The sequence below is a fragment of the Bufo bufo genome, chromosome 6 (assembly GCF_905171765.1).
Source record: "Bufo bufo chromosome 6, aBufBuf1.1, whole genome shotgun sequence".
Classification (NCBI taxonomy): Eukaryota; Metazoa; Chordata; class Amphibia; order Anura; family Bufonidae; genus Bufo; species Bufo bufo.
Window position 1 is genome coordinate 402,173,804 of NC_053394.1, and position 16,650 is coordinate 402,190,453.

Here is a 16,650-nt window from a genome sequence, read left to right on the forward strand (position 1 = left end):
TGAAGGGATCTGGGTGATGACTGTATCATTGTGTTGTCAGGTTCCTATAAGGTGTCAGGATGTCACCATCTATTTCTCCATGGAGGAGTGGGAGTATTTAGAAGGACACAAAGATCTGTACAAGGACGTCATGATGGAGGATCACCGGCCCCTCACATCACCAGGTAATAGACATGACTAAATACACACGTCCTCTCATTATCTGTATGTAAGGAATGAATTCAGTTACTGGATGTGTTTCCTACAGTTAAGGAAGAGAGAAGAACACCGGAGAGATGTCCCAGTCCTCTTCTTCCACAGGATGGTTCAGGAGAACATCACAATATCCCACAGGATGATCAGGTAGATGGAGATAAGAACGTCTTGATGGAGGATCACCAGCCCCTCACATCACCAGGTAATAGACATGACTACATATACCCGTCCTCTCATTTATCTGTATGTATAGATACTCATTCACTGACTGACAATCTTCTGTTGATTTTTTATTTTTTTTTAAAGCTCTTTTCAACAGTTATACATCCACATCTGGATAGGTCATGTTGTGGAAATTTTATTAGGATGTGTATTTAATATATTGTGTATTATCACCATGTCTCTCAGTGTCAGGGTAAACCATTGGAGTGGATATCTTCCCGTGTGTCCTGTCACAGCTGCTGGGCGCAGAGGTCTCCGTCGGGGAATGGTCCATGTGCTAAGCACTGGGCTGTGGGCCAGGAGAGACTGATGTGTTCAGCAGAGCAGTGTTTTGTTGGCTGCTGTATGGACGCCGGCTAGGGCCCCCGTGCAAGACGCGGATTTATTGGCTTGGCGTCGATGCATTTGTTAAGAGAACAATATAACGAAAGGAACGTGCGTTTGTTGTCTCTAGTGCGCCTGATCAGCCGCTGGAGATAATGACGTTGTCCTGTAAATAAACATGCATAAGGATCATAGTAACTTTATCTGGCATTGATCACTGAGCAAGGCTGGATAAAATTAGCTCCAGTGATAATGGTAGGTTATAGTATACATGTGTTTGTTAGCTAGCTAGGTTATTCTAAATGATGGTGTCTTGTCTTCCTATGTCATCACTTCCTGTATCCTTGTCTTGGGCCAGCCCCTTTTACACCTTTTGTTAGTAAATAAAAGTGAGCAGACTGAGCAGGGGGGGGGGCATAGGCTCAGCAGAACTTGAGATGAGAACACCTTTGGCTGACTGCGGTTGAGATTTTTTACCTCTCCTTACACAAAGACATTGGAGAGCGGATTTTGAATATTAATATTTCTACAACAGATAATATTTCTATTTCAGTCATCAGTATCTTATCGGTTGGGGTCTTACACCCAGGACCCCCACCGATCAGCTGTTTGAGAAGGCCTTCTCCATGTTCACCAAGAACAGCGCCATTCATTGTATAGAGGCTGTTCTTGGCATTGCATCTCAGCCCCATTCACTTTTATATTGCTCAACAGCCCCTAGGTCGTTTGACCAATGAAAATGTCGCCATTCAGTCTAGCAAAAGCTGTGAGAAGGCCGCTGCACTGATCAGAGTCCATCTCAGGTGTTGGACCCCTACCGATCAGATAGTGATGATCTATCCAGAGGGTAGGTCATCAGTAATTAAGCCTCAGAAAAACCCTTTAATAGTTCAGCTACTTTGGGTGGACATTGAGGACTCCGAGGATTTGGAGGGCGATGCCTCATCCTCCAAAAAAGAGGACGACGAGTACCCCCTATCTGAGGGTGAGATCGTCGAGGACTCAAAAAAATTCTTCTTCACTCCTAGCGAGATGAGTGACCTTTTAAAGGCGGTCAGGGATACAATGGGGGTGGAGGACATCCAGCGACCCCATACAGTTCCGGAAGAGATGTTTGGGGGATTGAAGGTCAGACGCTCCCGTGTATTCCCCATAAATGAAAACATTAAGGAGATGGTGATGGATGAATGGGCCCATCCAGAAAAGAAACTAGGAATTTCCAAGGAATTCAGGAACCGCCTTGTATTTGACCCGTCAGACTCTAAGATTTTTGACGAAGTCCCCAGAATTGACGACCAGGTGGCCAAAGTTAATAAGAAAACCTCGCTACCATTCGAGGACTCCTGTCAGTTAAGGCAGTGTTTCCCAACCAGTGTGCCTCCAGCTGTTGCAAAACTACAACTCCCAGCATGCCCGGACAGCCTTTGGCTGGGCGGGCATGCTGGGAGTTGTAGTTTTACAACAGCTGGAGGCACACTGGTTGGGGGACACCATGGAAAGGAAGGCAGACAGTTTATTAAACAAATCCTGGGAGGCAGCTATGTTTAGTGTTAAGACCAACATAGCCGCTACTTCAGTCGCCAGGTGTATGTACCTGTGGCTGAATGAATTAGAAAATCATCTAATTAACAAGACGTGCAGGGAACAGATACTAGACTCTATTCCCTTGTTAAAATCCGCCACGGGGTTCCTAGCGGACGCCTCTGCAGAGACAATTAGATTCTCAGGAGGGCACTTTGGATGAAATCTTGGTCAGGAGACATCTCTTCCAAGATGAAGTTGTGTTCTATAGCCTTCTCGGGTGAATACGTGTTCGGTCCTGTATTGGACAAGATTCTCGAGAAGGCTACTGATAAAAAGAGAGGGTTCCCTGAGGATAAAACCCCTAAAAAGAAGCCCTCCTTTCGTAGTCCATATTCCCAAAATAGCTCCTTTCATGGTAAAGGTAAATCCGGACGTTGGAGTTACCCAAAAGGGGGGAGGGGTAGAGGGTACCTCCTTAATCCCCAGAACAAGGGCGGTGAGAAACTGCGACGCCAGGATAGGGGGAAGACTATACCAATTTTTTGCTCAGTGGCAGCAGACTTCTCCCAGCCCCTGGGCGCAAAATCTTATCAAGAACGGCTACAGGATAGAGTTATCTCCCCCCCCGAATGTATTTCTGATTTCTCACCACTCTTCTCCTTTTCAGCACAGCCAGATTTGGAAGGAGGTCCAGAATCTCCTGGACTTAGGAGTAGTGATTCCTGTTCCCGAGCTTCAACGGGGGCAGGGATTCTACTCCAACCTTTTCTTAGTAAAGAAGCCGGGGGGTTCCTTCCGCATGATTAAGAAGCCGGGGGGTTCCTTCCGCATGATTATAAACCTCAAGAGGCTAAACAAATTAGTAATTTACAAAAGGTTCAAGATGGAATCCCTAAATTCTACCATTTCTTTAATTCAAAAAGACGCGTCCCTCTGTACAATCGACCTGAAGGACGCATATTATCATGTTCCTATTCACACCCAGTCTCAGAGGCTCCTGCGTTTTGCAGTAAGGGATCACAGAGGGTCCGTTCACCATTTCCAGTTCGTGGCTCTCCCCTTCGGGCTGGCCTTAGCCCCAAAGATTTTCACAAAGCTGGTGGTAGAGATAGTCGCCTCCCTGAGGTTTCAGGGGGTGACTGTCGTTCCTTACCTAGACGACTTTCTACTGATTTCAAACACGGTGGATCAGTCTATAGCAGATCGAGAGATCTTCTGTTCCATTCTGACAGCTCTAGGTTGGGTGATAAACCTAAAAAAGTCATCCCTAGTTCCAGATACCAAGGTAAAATTCCTAGGGGTTTTGTTGTATTCGTTAAAACAAATAACCTTCCTTCCAGCAGAAAGAATCCAGAACCTTCAATCATCAATCAGGGCCTTCCTAGGACGTCCCTCCTTCTCGTTCAGAGAAACGATGAGCCTTTTAGGTCAGATGACAGCCTGCATGGTAGCAGTCCCCTGGTGCCAGGCCCATTACAGGGCCCTTCAGTCCTGGCTTCTAAGAAAATGGGACAAACATTTGTCCTCTTTGGACAGGAAAATCCTGATCCCGGGCCACATAAAATCTTCAGTCCGGTGGTGGCTTCAAACAATCTAAAGAAGGGCATGGTCTGGCTCAAAACCCCAGCAGTGCATGTTCAGACCGATGCCAGCGTAAAAGGGTGGGGCTCAAAAATATACTCCGACCTCTACCAGGGAGACTGGCCTCCGAAAATTGCAGCTCAGTCCTCAAACTACAGGGAGCTCAGGGCAGTTTGGGAGACAATACGAGCAGCCGCTCCAAAACTAAGGAACCAACATATAAGGGTCTATTCAGACAATGTAACGACCGTGTCCTACCTCAAGCATCAGGGGGGCACACGGTCTCAAAAACTAGAAGGTCTGTCCAGAAAAATCTTCCTTTTGGGGGGGGGGGGAAAAATGTAAAGTCAATATCTGCAATTCATTTAAAAGGAAGCCTAAACAGCGCGGCAGACTTCCTCAGCAGGACTACCATAGACCAGGGAGAATGGTCTCTAAACATCGACATCTTCAATCTAATTGTCCAGAGATGGGGCCTCCCACTGGTAGATCTATTCTCTACAAGGAAAAACGCAAAGGTATCAACCTTTTGCTCCGTAAACCAGAGGGACAGGCCCCTAGCGATCGACGCCTTCTCCCTGCACTGGAACTGGGATCTTGCATATGCCTTCCCTCCGTTCCCGTTAATCTCAAGGGTTCTCCAAAAAATCATCAGGGACAGGGCCAGAGTAATCCTGGTCACCCCGTACTGGCCCAAAAGGAGCTGGTTCTCGATTTTAACCTCTCCCCATAGGAAGCATTTATTCTCCCAAGGAGGAAGGATATCCTGATCCAGGGGCTGGTTCTCCAACCTCATCCGGAAATCTTCAACCTCTCGGCTTGGATCCTGAGTCCGACCTTCTAAGACGCAGAGGTCTCTCAGAGGGTGTTATATCTACCTTGAAGGCCAGCAGAAAGGTGACTAACTCCATTTATTTTAAAATCTGGAAAAGATTTTGCACCTGGTCAGGTGACGGAGCCCCAGACCAGACTAAACCAAATATACAGAGGATCCTGGACTTCCTGCAAAAAGGACTAGAGTCAGGGTTAAGTCCTTTTACCCTTAGAGTCCAGGTCTCAGCGCTTGGTGCCTATTTTGATTCTGAATTAGCCAGCCATAGATGGATCCAAAGATTCCTGAGGTCTGCAGCCAGACTAAGACCATCTCTCAAATCAAAGGTGCCTACCTGGGACTTAAACACTGTCCTTAGGGGACTCACAGGTCCGCCTTATGAACCCTTGGACTCGAGTTCCCTGAAGCATCTTTCTCAGAAGACCCTACAGAGGTCAGGGGTCAATCTCTCTGGGCCGTCATGGTGGATTCGTAGAAAATGAATTACCGGTAAGTCTAATTCCGGCTTTTAGAAGGTGGGTATACAGAGAGAATCCTTAAAGGGAACCTCTCACCTCCAAAACACATTTTAAACCGACATCATTACCTTACAGTAGCCCCCAGTGTGTTCCTAATCATGTTTTTCATTCCTCCACTGGTTGTTGTATACTTTAGAAAAACGCTGTTTTAATCAGTGTTTTCGCTATCTTAAGAGTCAGCTTGAAGTCAATGGGGCAGCGACCTCCTTGCTTCAAGTCAAGCTAAGCCCGCCCCTTACCCGTCCTCCCTTCACAGTGGGCCAGGCTTTTCCATGCGCAGAGAGAGGAAAGGGGCTGGCTGAGTGTGGGAGACGGAGACTGGATCGTGCAGTGACAAGGAGCGCACCGTGCATGCGCGAGACTTGCATGATCCCAGCCACACAGCAGGATGTCAGAGTGAAGGGAGGACAGGTGAGGGGAGGGCTTAGCTTGACTTGAAGCAAGGAGGCCGCTGCCCCTTGACTTCAAGCCGACTCTGAGGATAGCGAAAACACAGATTTAAACAGCGTTTTTATAAAGTATACAACAACCAGTGGAGGAATGAAAAACATGATTAGGAACACACTGGGGGCTACTGTAAGGTAATTATGTCGGTTTTGGAGGTGACAGGTTCCCTTTAATAATAAAAGTCTTCCCATGTTTCTTCTGGTATGGAAAATGCACAGACACAGGGAAAAGATTTGGATCTGTTGATAGGATAAGGAGTTTAAATGTCTCATTAATTGACCATTTCGGAAGGATTGCCACCACAACCACGTATGAGTTCTCTTAGTATAATATTCTACTGCGGTTTGTTATGCACTTCGCTCCGATTCCAGGGCGCAGCTGCGGCTTTTTCTAGCAGCCATTTCCAGTTGCTAATCCAATGAAGGCCTTCACTGCTTCTCTAGTTGCCACACCATAGTGACCTGTTATCGTCCTGCCATGCATTGGTAAGAGCAGTCGCTTTCCCGGTTCTTGATCCTGTGCATTGCTACTATTCTGATTGTGACCTCAGCTTTGTTCTTGGCCATGCTTCTATATCACCTGTCATTTTACTGGTGACAGCCTTTGACACCATTAATGACTATTCTGCTGCTGCTAGTCCATAAGTATCCTGGAGACGTGACCTGATTGTCATCCTGCAACAAAGTCCATACAATACCTCCAAATGAGGGGCCAATGGTTGAAGACGAGTTCATCCTTTAAGCTGAGCATGCACATCCACCTCCCTAACAACTTCTCCATACACATTTACCTTCATAAATCTTTATCTACCAGAAGAACAAAATTATTGGGTGAGAGTATTCATTTTGCCGGATCCTTCTCTTCTCCGACATCATCTGTTGGGGGAAGAGTTCGGAGCTCCTCATACATATTGGAATCCACGGGTTTGACTGACAAGTCACTAATGTGTATGGGGGCCTTTAGGCTCTACACTCCAGTCTAGGCAGCATCAAACAGGTTAAGATAAGCCACATTTCCAGGGCATGGCCATAACCGTATCACCAGGCCATAAAATCCAAAAAGTGCCAAAATGTCTACTCCTCTGCTTGACGTCATTTGTGCACTGTCCAGTCAAGTGGCTGAGAAGGGCTCCTGTTAGCAGGAATCTGGTGAATCTGTATTTAACTGGACCTGGAACTGAATCTGGGAAATCTGTATTCAACTGGATTGCTTGCAACTGTCTGAAACAACTTTAAATGCTACTTTGGTGGTTCAGCTGACCTTCCACGTTTCCTCCCAACTCCTATGGCTTGACAAGGACCTCAATGCCTGTCATAGATTCATCAAGCAGTGTACCAGACATTTTGAAGACTGTCCTCAGCAACTCTGCTCTGACCAGGCCAAGGTGGCCTTCATGTTGCCTTACTTGCCAGCGAAGCTCTTGCCTGGGCATCACCTTTATGGGAGCAAAATGTACAGATTGTTTTCTCTGACCTCCTTCCTGCCTACATTTCATAAAGGTTTTTGAGGAACCTGGACATATGTAATCTTCTGCATTAGTTCTGCTACACCTGAAGCAGGGAGCTTTCACAGTTAGTCATTATGCCATCAAGCTGCATACGTCTATTTCAAAGTTTTCAAGTTAGCCCATGACGAGAATAAATTGGTGGGTTGTAATCTTTTTTTCAGTCCTCAAAAAACTGATATTAGCCATCAAAGTCAACCTACATATTTTGGGAAAGGTCCTAAGAGAAGTTACACACTTGACAGCACCCTTGTCTGGCTCCAACCTTCAGTACTCCTTCTGCTGCAGTTGTGGAGGACACTATGCAATTAGGTCACACAGCTTTGTCCTAGGCTGGGAGTTGTCAGAGGGTTGTGAAAGATGGAGGGGGGGGGGGGTTGGCTAACCCTCCACTTAGCTAGACCTATAAAGGGAAGTCTACTTATCTGTTTCCACACTATAGCTCCTCACTCCTTCTCCTGGACTGCGATGGATTCATCACAAGGAAACAGGTAAGTAAGTTTCCCTTTAGAGGTCTAGTCAAGTGGGGGGAGGTGGTTGCCCAAAACTCCCCCATTCTCGCACAACCCTTTTTAAGGGCTACGTCTCCACTTCACTTCACTGTCTATCTAGAGGAGTTGAACTCTTCAAAGCACATGTGAATGTAAGGACATCACCTTGGGCTTGTACTTCTTTTCCCCAGTGGCAAGTTCTAGGTTCCTGTCACCCTGAGCTTCAAAATACTCCACAAACCCTGCAAAGATTTTGTTAATTTTGGTTAACTTTATCTGAATGTTCTGTAGTCAAGAGACTTATCAGCGGACTCTGTGCTCTAATCCTGGAACTTCTACACCTTATTGTTGTCATCAGATCACCCATCCAACTGTGCCACACCATTCACCATACAATTCCAGTCTGCCTTTGAGTGTAATCTCTATAGGTGAGCGAATAGACCCGGGTGGTAAGAGACCCGGTTCGGTTCCAAAATGGCTCCAATTACCTTGGAAATTGGTATATAACTCCTTCCAGTCTTCTAAGGCTCTGAATTTTTAGGAAAAGATCCTATCTCTATTTGTTAATTTTTTTTCTGACTTTTTTCAATTTTAACTCCGCGCTTCCTGAGTTCTTGGACGCAATGACAGCATTAACAAATCATGTCAGAGTGACACTGACACACATAGCTTTGGGTAAAGGTATGTATGACGGCATTAAAAAGTGGAGTGTTTAAAAACACACAATCCTGTGGCATGTTTTAAGCTTTTTCCTATTCCTTCCAAAAATTGCCCCTTATCGAAGGCAGATGGAGTTTAAACACACATGGTGTTATTTGAAAAAAAAAGTCACTTACTGAGGGACCAAGTGTCCCAAAATTATGCCTTTAATGGGTCAGAATGCATGCAGGGCTAATGGTCAGAAGAAAGAATTGGTTGTTGGTTATCGGGGCCAGAATGCACTCAGTGCTAATTGTCAGAAGTGAGAGTGTCTTACTTCTACAAGAAAAACATAACACAGAATTGACTTAAAAGATTGGGTTTGTTGGGAACAGTGGTTATAAATCCTAACCGCTGCTGGGAGGAAGGACCTACGATAACGTTCCTTCGTGCACCTAGGATGCAGCAGTCTGTCACTGAAGGAGATCTCCAGCTCCACAACAGCTTTGTGCATGGGGTGGGAGACATTGTCTAACAGTGATGTTAATTTTGCTAGAGTTTTCTGTCACCCACCTCCTGCACTGGATCAAGGGGACAACCTAGGACAGAGCTGGCCTTCTTAATGAGCTTATCTAATCTTTGTCTCTCAGCCACAGATAAGCTGCCCCCCCCCCCCCAAGAAACCACACCATAGAATATGGCTGATGCCACCATTGAGTCAAAGAAGGTCTTTAGGAGCTTCTCCTGCACTCCAAAGGACCTCCGTCTCCTCAACAGATAGTCTGCTCTGACCCTTTTTGAAAAGAGCATCAGTATTATGGCTCCAGTCCAGTTTGTTGTTCAGGTGAACACCCAGGTACTTATAAGAGTCCACCACCTCAATGTCTGATCCCTGTATGTTCACCGGAACCAAAGCAGAGGGCCTGTGTCTGCGGAAATCCACCACCAGCTCCTTGGTTTTGCCCGCGTGGATCTGGAGCTGGTTCCGCTGACACCAGTCCACAAAATCCAAAAGCATGGTATACAGTGTTTCCTGGTAGAAATATAATTTCTCCTCCATTTCCTCAGGAGTAAAACACTCCCCCATTTTAGACTGATAGCATGGCTATCCAGAAATTGTCAGTCTGCTTCATGTGCTCGATATGCCTGTCACTGTGTAAGCAAGCAAGCATACAGCTCGCCATCCTGACCAGGGTGTCCGAGGAGCCAGTTCTTTCCATTTCTGCCCCCCATTGTGACAATTGTGTTGTGACCGGTTTTATCGTCCTTGTCATGCTCCTCCAACACTCCCTCTTCCTCCTCCACCTCTTCCTGGCCATCCTCCTTCTCCCCTTCCTTTAGCGGAAGCTCCTCATCCTCCCCCTTTTGGACCTTCTCCTCCGAGGTCCCCAGCAGCAACAGGGCAGGCAGCAAGATGCGCTAGCTGAACTTCTTCCTCTGTTGTAAGGGGATTGAGGTTATTCAGGCTGCAGCTGTCCTTGCTGACAAATTTTGTGGCCTCTTCCAAGGGCTTTAGCACCGAACAGGGATCTCGGACGAGCTGCCACTGCCGGATCTCGAAATGACAAGTGCTCTCACTAACTTTGCTGTTTCTGGCTGGTGCATGACAGTCATTCACTGCTTTCCACTGCTCATAAGAGTCACTCTAGCATGTGCAATGTCGAATTCCAGCGAGTTGGCCTATCGCAGATCATGCGGTGTAACGGCAGACAGTTCTGACACTGCAAGTCCAGGAGAGCGTTCCTTGCCGCGTAGAAATGGCTGAAATGTTTGGACAGCTTTCTTGACTTTGCTAGCACTGTGCGCAGGCCAGTGAACTTTTTTAAAGGGATTGTCCAAGTTATTTTTTTGTTCTTTGTATGTTTCTAACTAAGCAAATGTAAAGTTTTTCAATTCACTTACTTGATCTGCAGTGGCCCTGTTCTCCTAGTTAGCTGAGTGTCAAATGACCGGTGATGTCAGCTTCTCTCCCTGCTCTGATGACAACCATGGGCTGCATGAGGAAGCAGGTCTGCCTCTGTGCACAGAAGGTCACTGTAGGCAATGCTGTTTGGAGCTGCTGTCTGCTCTCCTCCCACTGGATTCTTTAGCACAGTTTAACCCTTTTTACCATCAGCAGCACAGACTCTGGGTTGGAGGCTCTGCCTCAGATGCTGAGCAGCTGCAGGACATCCTCTTCTCCCAAGTGACCAGACACGGAAGAATCAAAGGCTGTGCACATCTTCCCTCCTCATTCCTGCACAACACAGAGCTGACTGGATGAGTTCTCTCCTCTGTACTCTTATGGAGAAGAAGTGCCTGCAGAGCATTGCACAAGAACAGGTAGTGGGAAGATCCTGTATGTATCAGCCATGTCATTGTACTGCACGGTACTGCTGGGGTTTGTAGTTCCACTCATGCAACATGAGTATCCCAGCAGTCAGACTGCAGTCAGGGCAGCACTTTTATTCAGGGAGAGCAGGGGGAGGAGAAAGGCAGTCTTTGTTGACGCCCACAAATATTCATGAAGAAAACTTCAGAGATTTTTGTTACACGTCCGCAGGAGTAGGAGTATGAGCTGGAAAAGCACAAAGTAATGACCTGGATGTGAAAGAACTAGTACTGCCGGTGCAAAGGAGACTAGGATCAGCAAAGTCTTTTTGCAGTCGCTGGCGGCCACCTTGGTTTGCCAGTGCGATGTGGTGATGCTGCTTCATGTGATTCCATAGAGATGTGGTGCGTAGTTGTGTCTTTTTGGCTATAGCTGATTTTCTACTTGCAGAGCTTGCACAGGGCAGTGCTGCTGTCTTCTGGCAGAGTGAAAAAAACTCTCAGGGGGCACATGTTTGCCCACTCTGCCCAGAGGTGGCCGAGCTTGCTTTAGCCCTTTCACCCTTCAGCCCTGATGCCCCCACGTTACTTGTGGCCTCCCCCGTTCCCAAAGCTGATCTGGCCCTGGAGCTTCTGACCTTACTTCTCCTCTTCCCTTTTATTGCTGCCACCGCCCTTCGCCTCTGATGTGAGCTCCTCCTCACCACCCGGACCCAGCTCCTAGGTCCTGTCTAACAAACAATCATCATCGGAGTCCTCAACCTCCCTGTCACTCCAGACTGTGATTGCTCACTCTGAGCTCCTTAGCCCCCATCCAGATTTCCCGCTCTGAATGTGACGCCACTGCCACTGTAGCTACCATTGTCCCTACCTCCACCACCCTGGCTACCGGTGCCACTATTACTACTAACTACTACCACCAATACAGCTACGCATGGGATCCCCACGAACCTCCACCTCTGGGCAATCTAAAGACTAAAAAGTCCACAGGGAGACTCTCTTGACTATCTGCCAGAGTGTGCAGTGGGATTTGGTGGCCTCTTAAGGAAAAAAAAAAAGAAGGCGTCCCACTAGGATGAGGCAGTGGATACAGAGGACGTCACTGATGGGCTTCTCTGGGGATGGAAGGAGGAGGAGCAGGAAGACCACTGTGACCACTGGCTCCAAGGCATGGTCTCAGACCCAGAAGGCATGTCATCCTGCTGTGATTGAGAGGAGGAGTGAGCCATCCAGTCCACAATCTCATCCTCTTTCTCCTCCGTGATAATGTTGCGCTTTTCGGGAGCCAGGGGGAACTTTGGCCAACTACTAGTACTATTTCTACTATTGCCTGAATGGCTAAGGCTGGTACTAGCCACAATCTGACTTTTTGAGGAAAAGGCCTGGGTTGTCTTTCGTTTGGAGCCCTGCTTCCGCATTCCAGACATTTTATTTTGCCCTAATGTATGGAACTGTTTGGATTTTAGAGAACTGACGAAGAGGCGGACTTAAATGTACAAAATCCCTTTCTACAAAGCACACTCAAGACAATGCTATTGAGAATTTACTTTGTGAATAATGCAGTTGGCTCCAATGACAGATTTGGCCCTAATCTGACTTGTGTGCGTTAAAATACAATGAATCAGAAAAAAATATCAACTGTAAAAGACAATCGTTCAACCAGACATCAGAAATAATGTCCCCAACACTTGAAACGTATGTATTAACTATAGACAAATGTGTCGTGTGTACAGCACTCACATGTTGTTAATCTGACCACACACCCGCCAGGGTCCCCAATGCTTCCAGCACTGCCTTTAAAGGCTATGGACACCTTCTGGGGCATTTTTTTTATTTATTGCATATTACTCTTTTTGGGCAAATAATTTTTTCAATTGGTCATTAATAAAAATGTTCTGGTGTTTCTGAGATACAAGAGTGAAAAAATAAATAAAAAAGCAGTCTTTGCGATCTGTGACTTTGTGTTTTTCTTTGAATCCTGTCAGCTGACTGCTCGTGTGTAGTTATCTCTTACCACCTGACCTCATAAACACTTATTTAAGCCACGTTCTTATTAGTTTGATAAGAATTGCCCAATAATTACTGTTTGAGGTCAGTTGAGAGGTACACATGAGCCATTAGCTGACAGGATTCAAAAAGAAAACACAAAGTCGCAGCTCACAAACAGACTGATTTTTAACTCTTGTAGCTAAGAGCCAGAACATGTTTAATAAAGACTAATTAAAAAAATGATTTGTAGTCCAAAATGAGTATATGGAATTATTTTTAAAAAAAATTGCCCTGAAGATGTGCATAGCTTTCAGCCCTTGGTGATTTTTCCATTTCTGAATTTCCCTACTCCCGTGTGGAACTGGCAAAAAAATTCAATGCCGCCACAGTATAATAGGGTTTGTTTTTACGGCGTTTACCTATTTTACGACCTATTACATTTATTCTCAGAGTCAGTACAGTTACAACGATACCACATTTGTATAGTTTTACTTGTGTTTTAATATTGAAAAAAAAAACCATAAATTTGAAAAAAAAATATATATATTTGCCATAATCTGACCCCCATACTTTTATATTTTTACATCTATGGAGCTATGTGTTGGCAAATTTTTTGAGGGGCAATCAGTGCTTTTTTCAATATAATTGTGTGATGTGTAGGACTTTTTCACTATTTATTCAATTCTTTTCAGAAGAATCGGGTGAATGAACCATTTTGATATTTTTTCTGTTACGCTGTGGGATAATTTTTATTTTATTTTTTATGTTACAAGTGTTTTTGTTGGTGCTACATAAATAAAGATGATTATGGTTATTATTATTATGTATCTATATTTATTTCAATTTTGAGGAAAGGCGGTCATTAAAATTTTTATATATTTTTTTTACATTTTATGTTTTAAAAAAATGTTTGTCTTCTTTTTCTGTGACAGCCTTGAAATCACTAGAGGGGCTGGACTGCTACAGAAAGTGAACGGCTTCCTCAATCGTCACTAGGGGAGCCGTTGCAGGCCCTGGAGCATGTGTTCTCATTTTATTTTTTTTTATCTTCCAGATACTTTGGTCACATTTGACTACGGCATGTCTGCAATTGTAATTGCGGATACCAGACATTAGGCCCAGACGTGTCTGCTGTTTAACCCCTTCCCAATATTTGATGAAATAGTACATCACAGTGGTAACTTCCCGCAAATTGGAATAGTAATGTCATGATTATGGGGCAGGCACAGGAGCTGTATGCCAGTTTCCCTTCATTAAGCTATTTTTCACAAAAATAAATAAATAAATAAACGTATTAGGTATTGCAGTGTCCATGACCACCGGCTCTATCAAAATATCACATGATCTACCCCATCAGATAAATACCGTAAAGAAACTATTTGTTTTTGTATTAGGGGGTCCTGAAAAGCAACATAGCACCTCAAAAATGATCCCAGTGAAATCTGCCCTCCAAAATCCGTTTGTTGCTCCTTGCCTTTAGAGCCCTGCCATGCGCCCATACAGCAGTTTACGGCCACATATGGGATGTTTCTGTAAACTGCAGAATCGGGGTAATAAATATTGACTTTTGTTTGGCGGTTAAGTGAAATTTGTCCTCTATTTTGCTTTAATTCTTGTGGAACACCTAAAGGATTAACACAGTTAGTAAAATTATATTTGAATAACTTGAGGGGAGTAGTTTCTAAAATGGCATACTTTATGGTTTCTATGATGTAAGCCCCTCAAAGTCGCTTCATAACTGAATTGGTCCTTTAAAAAGCAGGCTTTTGAAATTGTCTTAAAAATTGCTTCTAAAATTCAAATCCATCTAACAGCCCAAAAAAATAAAATAACATTTACAAAATGATGCCAACATAAATTAGGCATATGAGGAATGTAAAGTAAGAACTATTTCAAGAGGTATCACTATCTGTCTTAAAAGAAGAGAAATGCAAATTTAGAAAATTGCGAATTTTTCTAAATTTTGGGGTAAATTTTCAATATATATTATTTTTAAAAAAAATATATAAATAATGTGAAACATATCGACTCAAATTTACCAATAACATGAAGTGCAATGTGTCACTAGAAAACAGTCTTAGGCTACTTTCACACTTGCGTTTGGGGTTCCACTTGTGAGATCCGTTTGAGGGCTCTCACAAGCGGCCCCGAACAGATCCGTTCATCCCCAATGCATTCTGAATGGATGGATAAGGATCCGTTCAGAATGCATCAGTTTGGCTCCGTTCTGCCTCCATTCCGCTCTGGAGGCGGACACCAAAACGCAGCTTGCAGCGTTTTGGTGTCCGCCTGGCCGTGCGGAGCCAAACGGATCCATCCTGACTTACAATGCAAGTCAATGGGGACAGATCCGTTTGACGTTGACACAATATGGTGCAATTGCAAACGGATCCGTCCCCCTTTGACTTTCAATGTAAAGTCAGGAGTCCCTATTAATATACCATCGGATCCGAGTTTTCTCCAATCCGATGGTATATTTTAACTTGAAGCGTCCCCATCACCATGGCTTGGATAAGTAAAAGTGTTCCAAAGTTTTTACCACATAAAGTAACACATGTCAGATTTGCAAAAATTGGCCTGGGCAGGAAGGTGAAAATGGGCCTGGGGTAGAAGCATTGTTTTCTTCCTTGAGATACCTGGCTCAAACTTCTTGTCACTAGGGTTGGGCGATATCAAAAATATCCCACGATAACGATATTAAGAAATTTATTGCGATAACTATATATATATATCGCGATAAATACCCATTTAGCAGAAAAAAACACTTGGGGTCAAAAGGAGACATTATACTGTATGGGGCAGCCACAAGGAGACGTTGCACTGTCCAATCACAGCGCAGAGCTCAGAGCCAGGGAGGTTTTTTTTCTCCCTGGCTCTGCGCTGTGATTGGTCAGCGATGCTGTCAGGGAGAAGGAGAGACACTGGCGTCTCCTCCTACTTTCACCGAATGTTGAGAAATTACCAGGGGCCACAGTGGACGAACGGAGCGGCTCCCAGGAATAATAAGTGCACTTAGATCCCTGGGCGCCGCTCTATGCAGCCTGCTACTAAGTTCATATTCTTTGGACCCATGAAAGGTCCTCTTTAATGTTTGTACAAAGTCTTGGTAAAGTTGCCATCACAGGTTTATATAAAGTGAAGAAAAAAAAAAGCCTGCTTGTCCCTGCAGCCAGGTTCATCCCTCCGCGTGCTAGTGGTAATGCAGGAGGCAGAGGCCAGTGACCGGGGAATATAAGCAGGTGGAATCGGACTTTTTAGAAGTAGGTCAGCACACATGCAACCACTCCTATGACGTCATTAAATACTGCGGTTTTTCGGAAACGGTAATATCGCCGCTTTTTAATATCGCGGTATATCGTGGATACCGGTATATTGCTCAACCCTACTTGTCACTAGGGGGTATTTGGCATGAAACCTTTCAGAACTACTGGTATAAGCAATCGAATGTTCAAGTTCCCTAGGGGGACAACAAATACAAGTAAATAATGTTTTTAACCCCTTCACGACTGTCATACGGCTATATACGTGCTATCTGCACATACACCATGCAGATAGCACGTATAGAAACGTTATGACAGCTCTTTAATCCAAGCTCTGTAAAGCGCTTGTATTAAAGCTTCTGGCCTCCACTGCCACTGTCATGGACAGTGTAGAGTCCAGTAATGCCATCAAAGGACCAATTAGAGAGGCCCCTTCCCAGTGGTCGCTCCGATTGGTTAGTCTGTGCCGACTAACCAATCGGATCTCGGCAGTGTAAAAGTGCCGGTTTCAGCCTCTGATCTGCACTCTGCAGATCAGATCCTGAAATCAGGCACTATATGCTCCATGCCCCCATCTGTGCGCCCTGCCTCCAACTTTGCCGGCTGTGCTCTGTCTGTGCCCACCTATCTCCATCCATGTCCCCGGCCCTCATCTTTGCCCCCTTGTGCGGTCCCCCTGCTGTATCTGATGGCGGAGGCTCTGTTCCTGAGCTGCCGCTATCAGCAGCGAGTGTCAGCTGTATGCCGACTGTTAAAGGAAATATGAATTATTAATATTTGGAGTTAATGTCAATAATTAATATTCATAAATAGG

At 45.1% G+C, this 16,650-nt stretch overlaps 1 protein-coding gene across 1 annotated transcript in view; it reads left to right on the top strand.

Annotated features, from left to right (window-relative positions):
- Positions 1-1,773: 1,773 nt before the first annotated feature.
- Positions 1,774-16,650, top strand: part of LOC121005775 (zinc finger protein OZF-like) — a 28,447-nt gene continuing 13,570 nt past the window's right edge. The window contains exons 1-2 of the mRNA XM_040438541.1: positions 1,774-2,086; positions 2,933-3,037. Coding sequence (XP_040294475.1) covers positions 1,774-2,086; positions 2,933-3,037 — 418 coding nt within the window. The remainder of the gene's footprint in view (positions 2,087-2,932; positions 3,038-16,650) is intronic.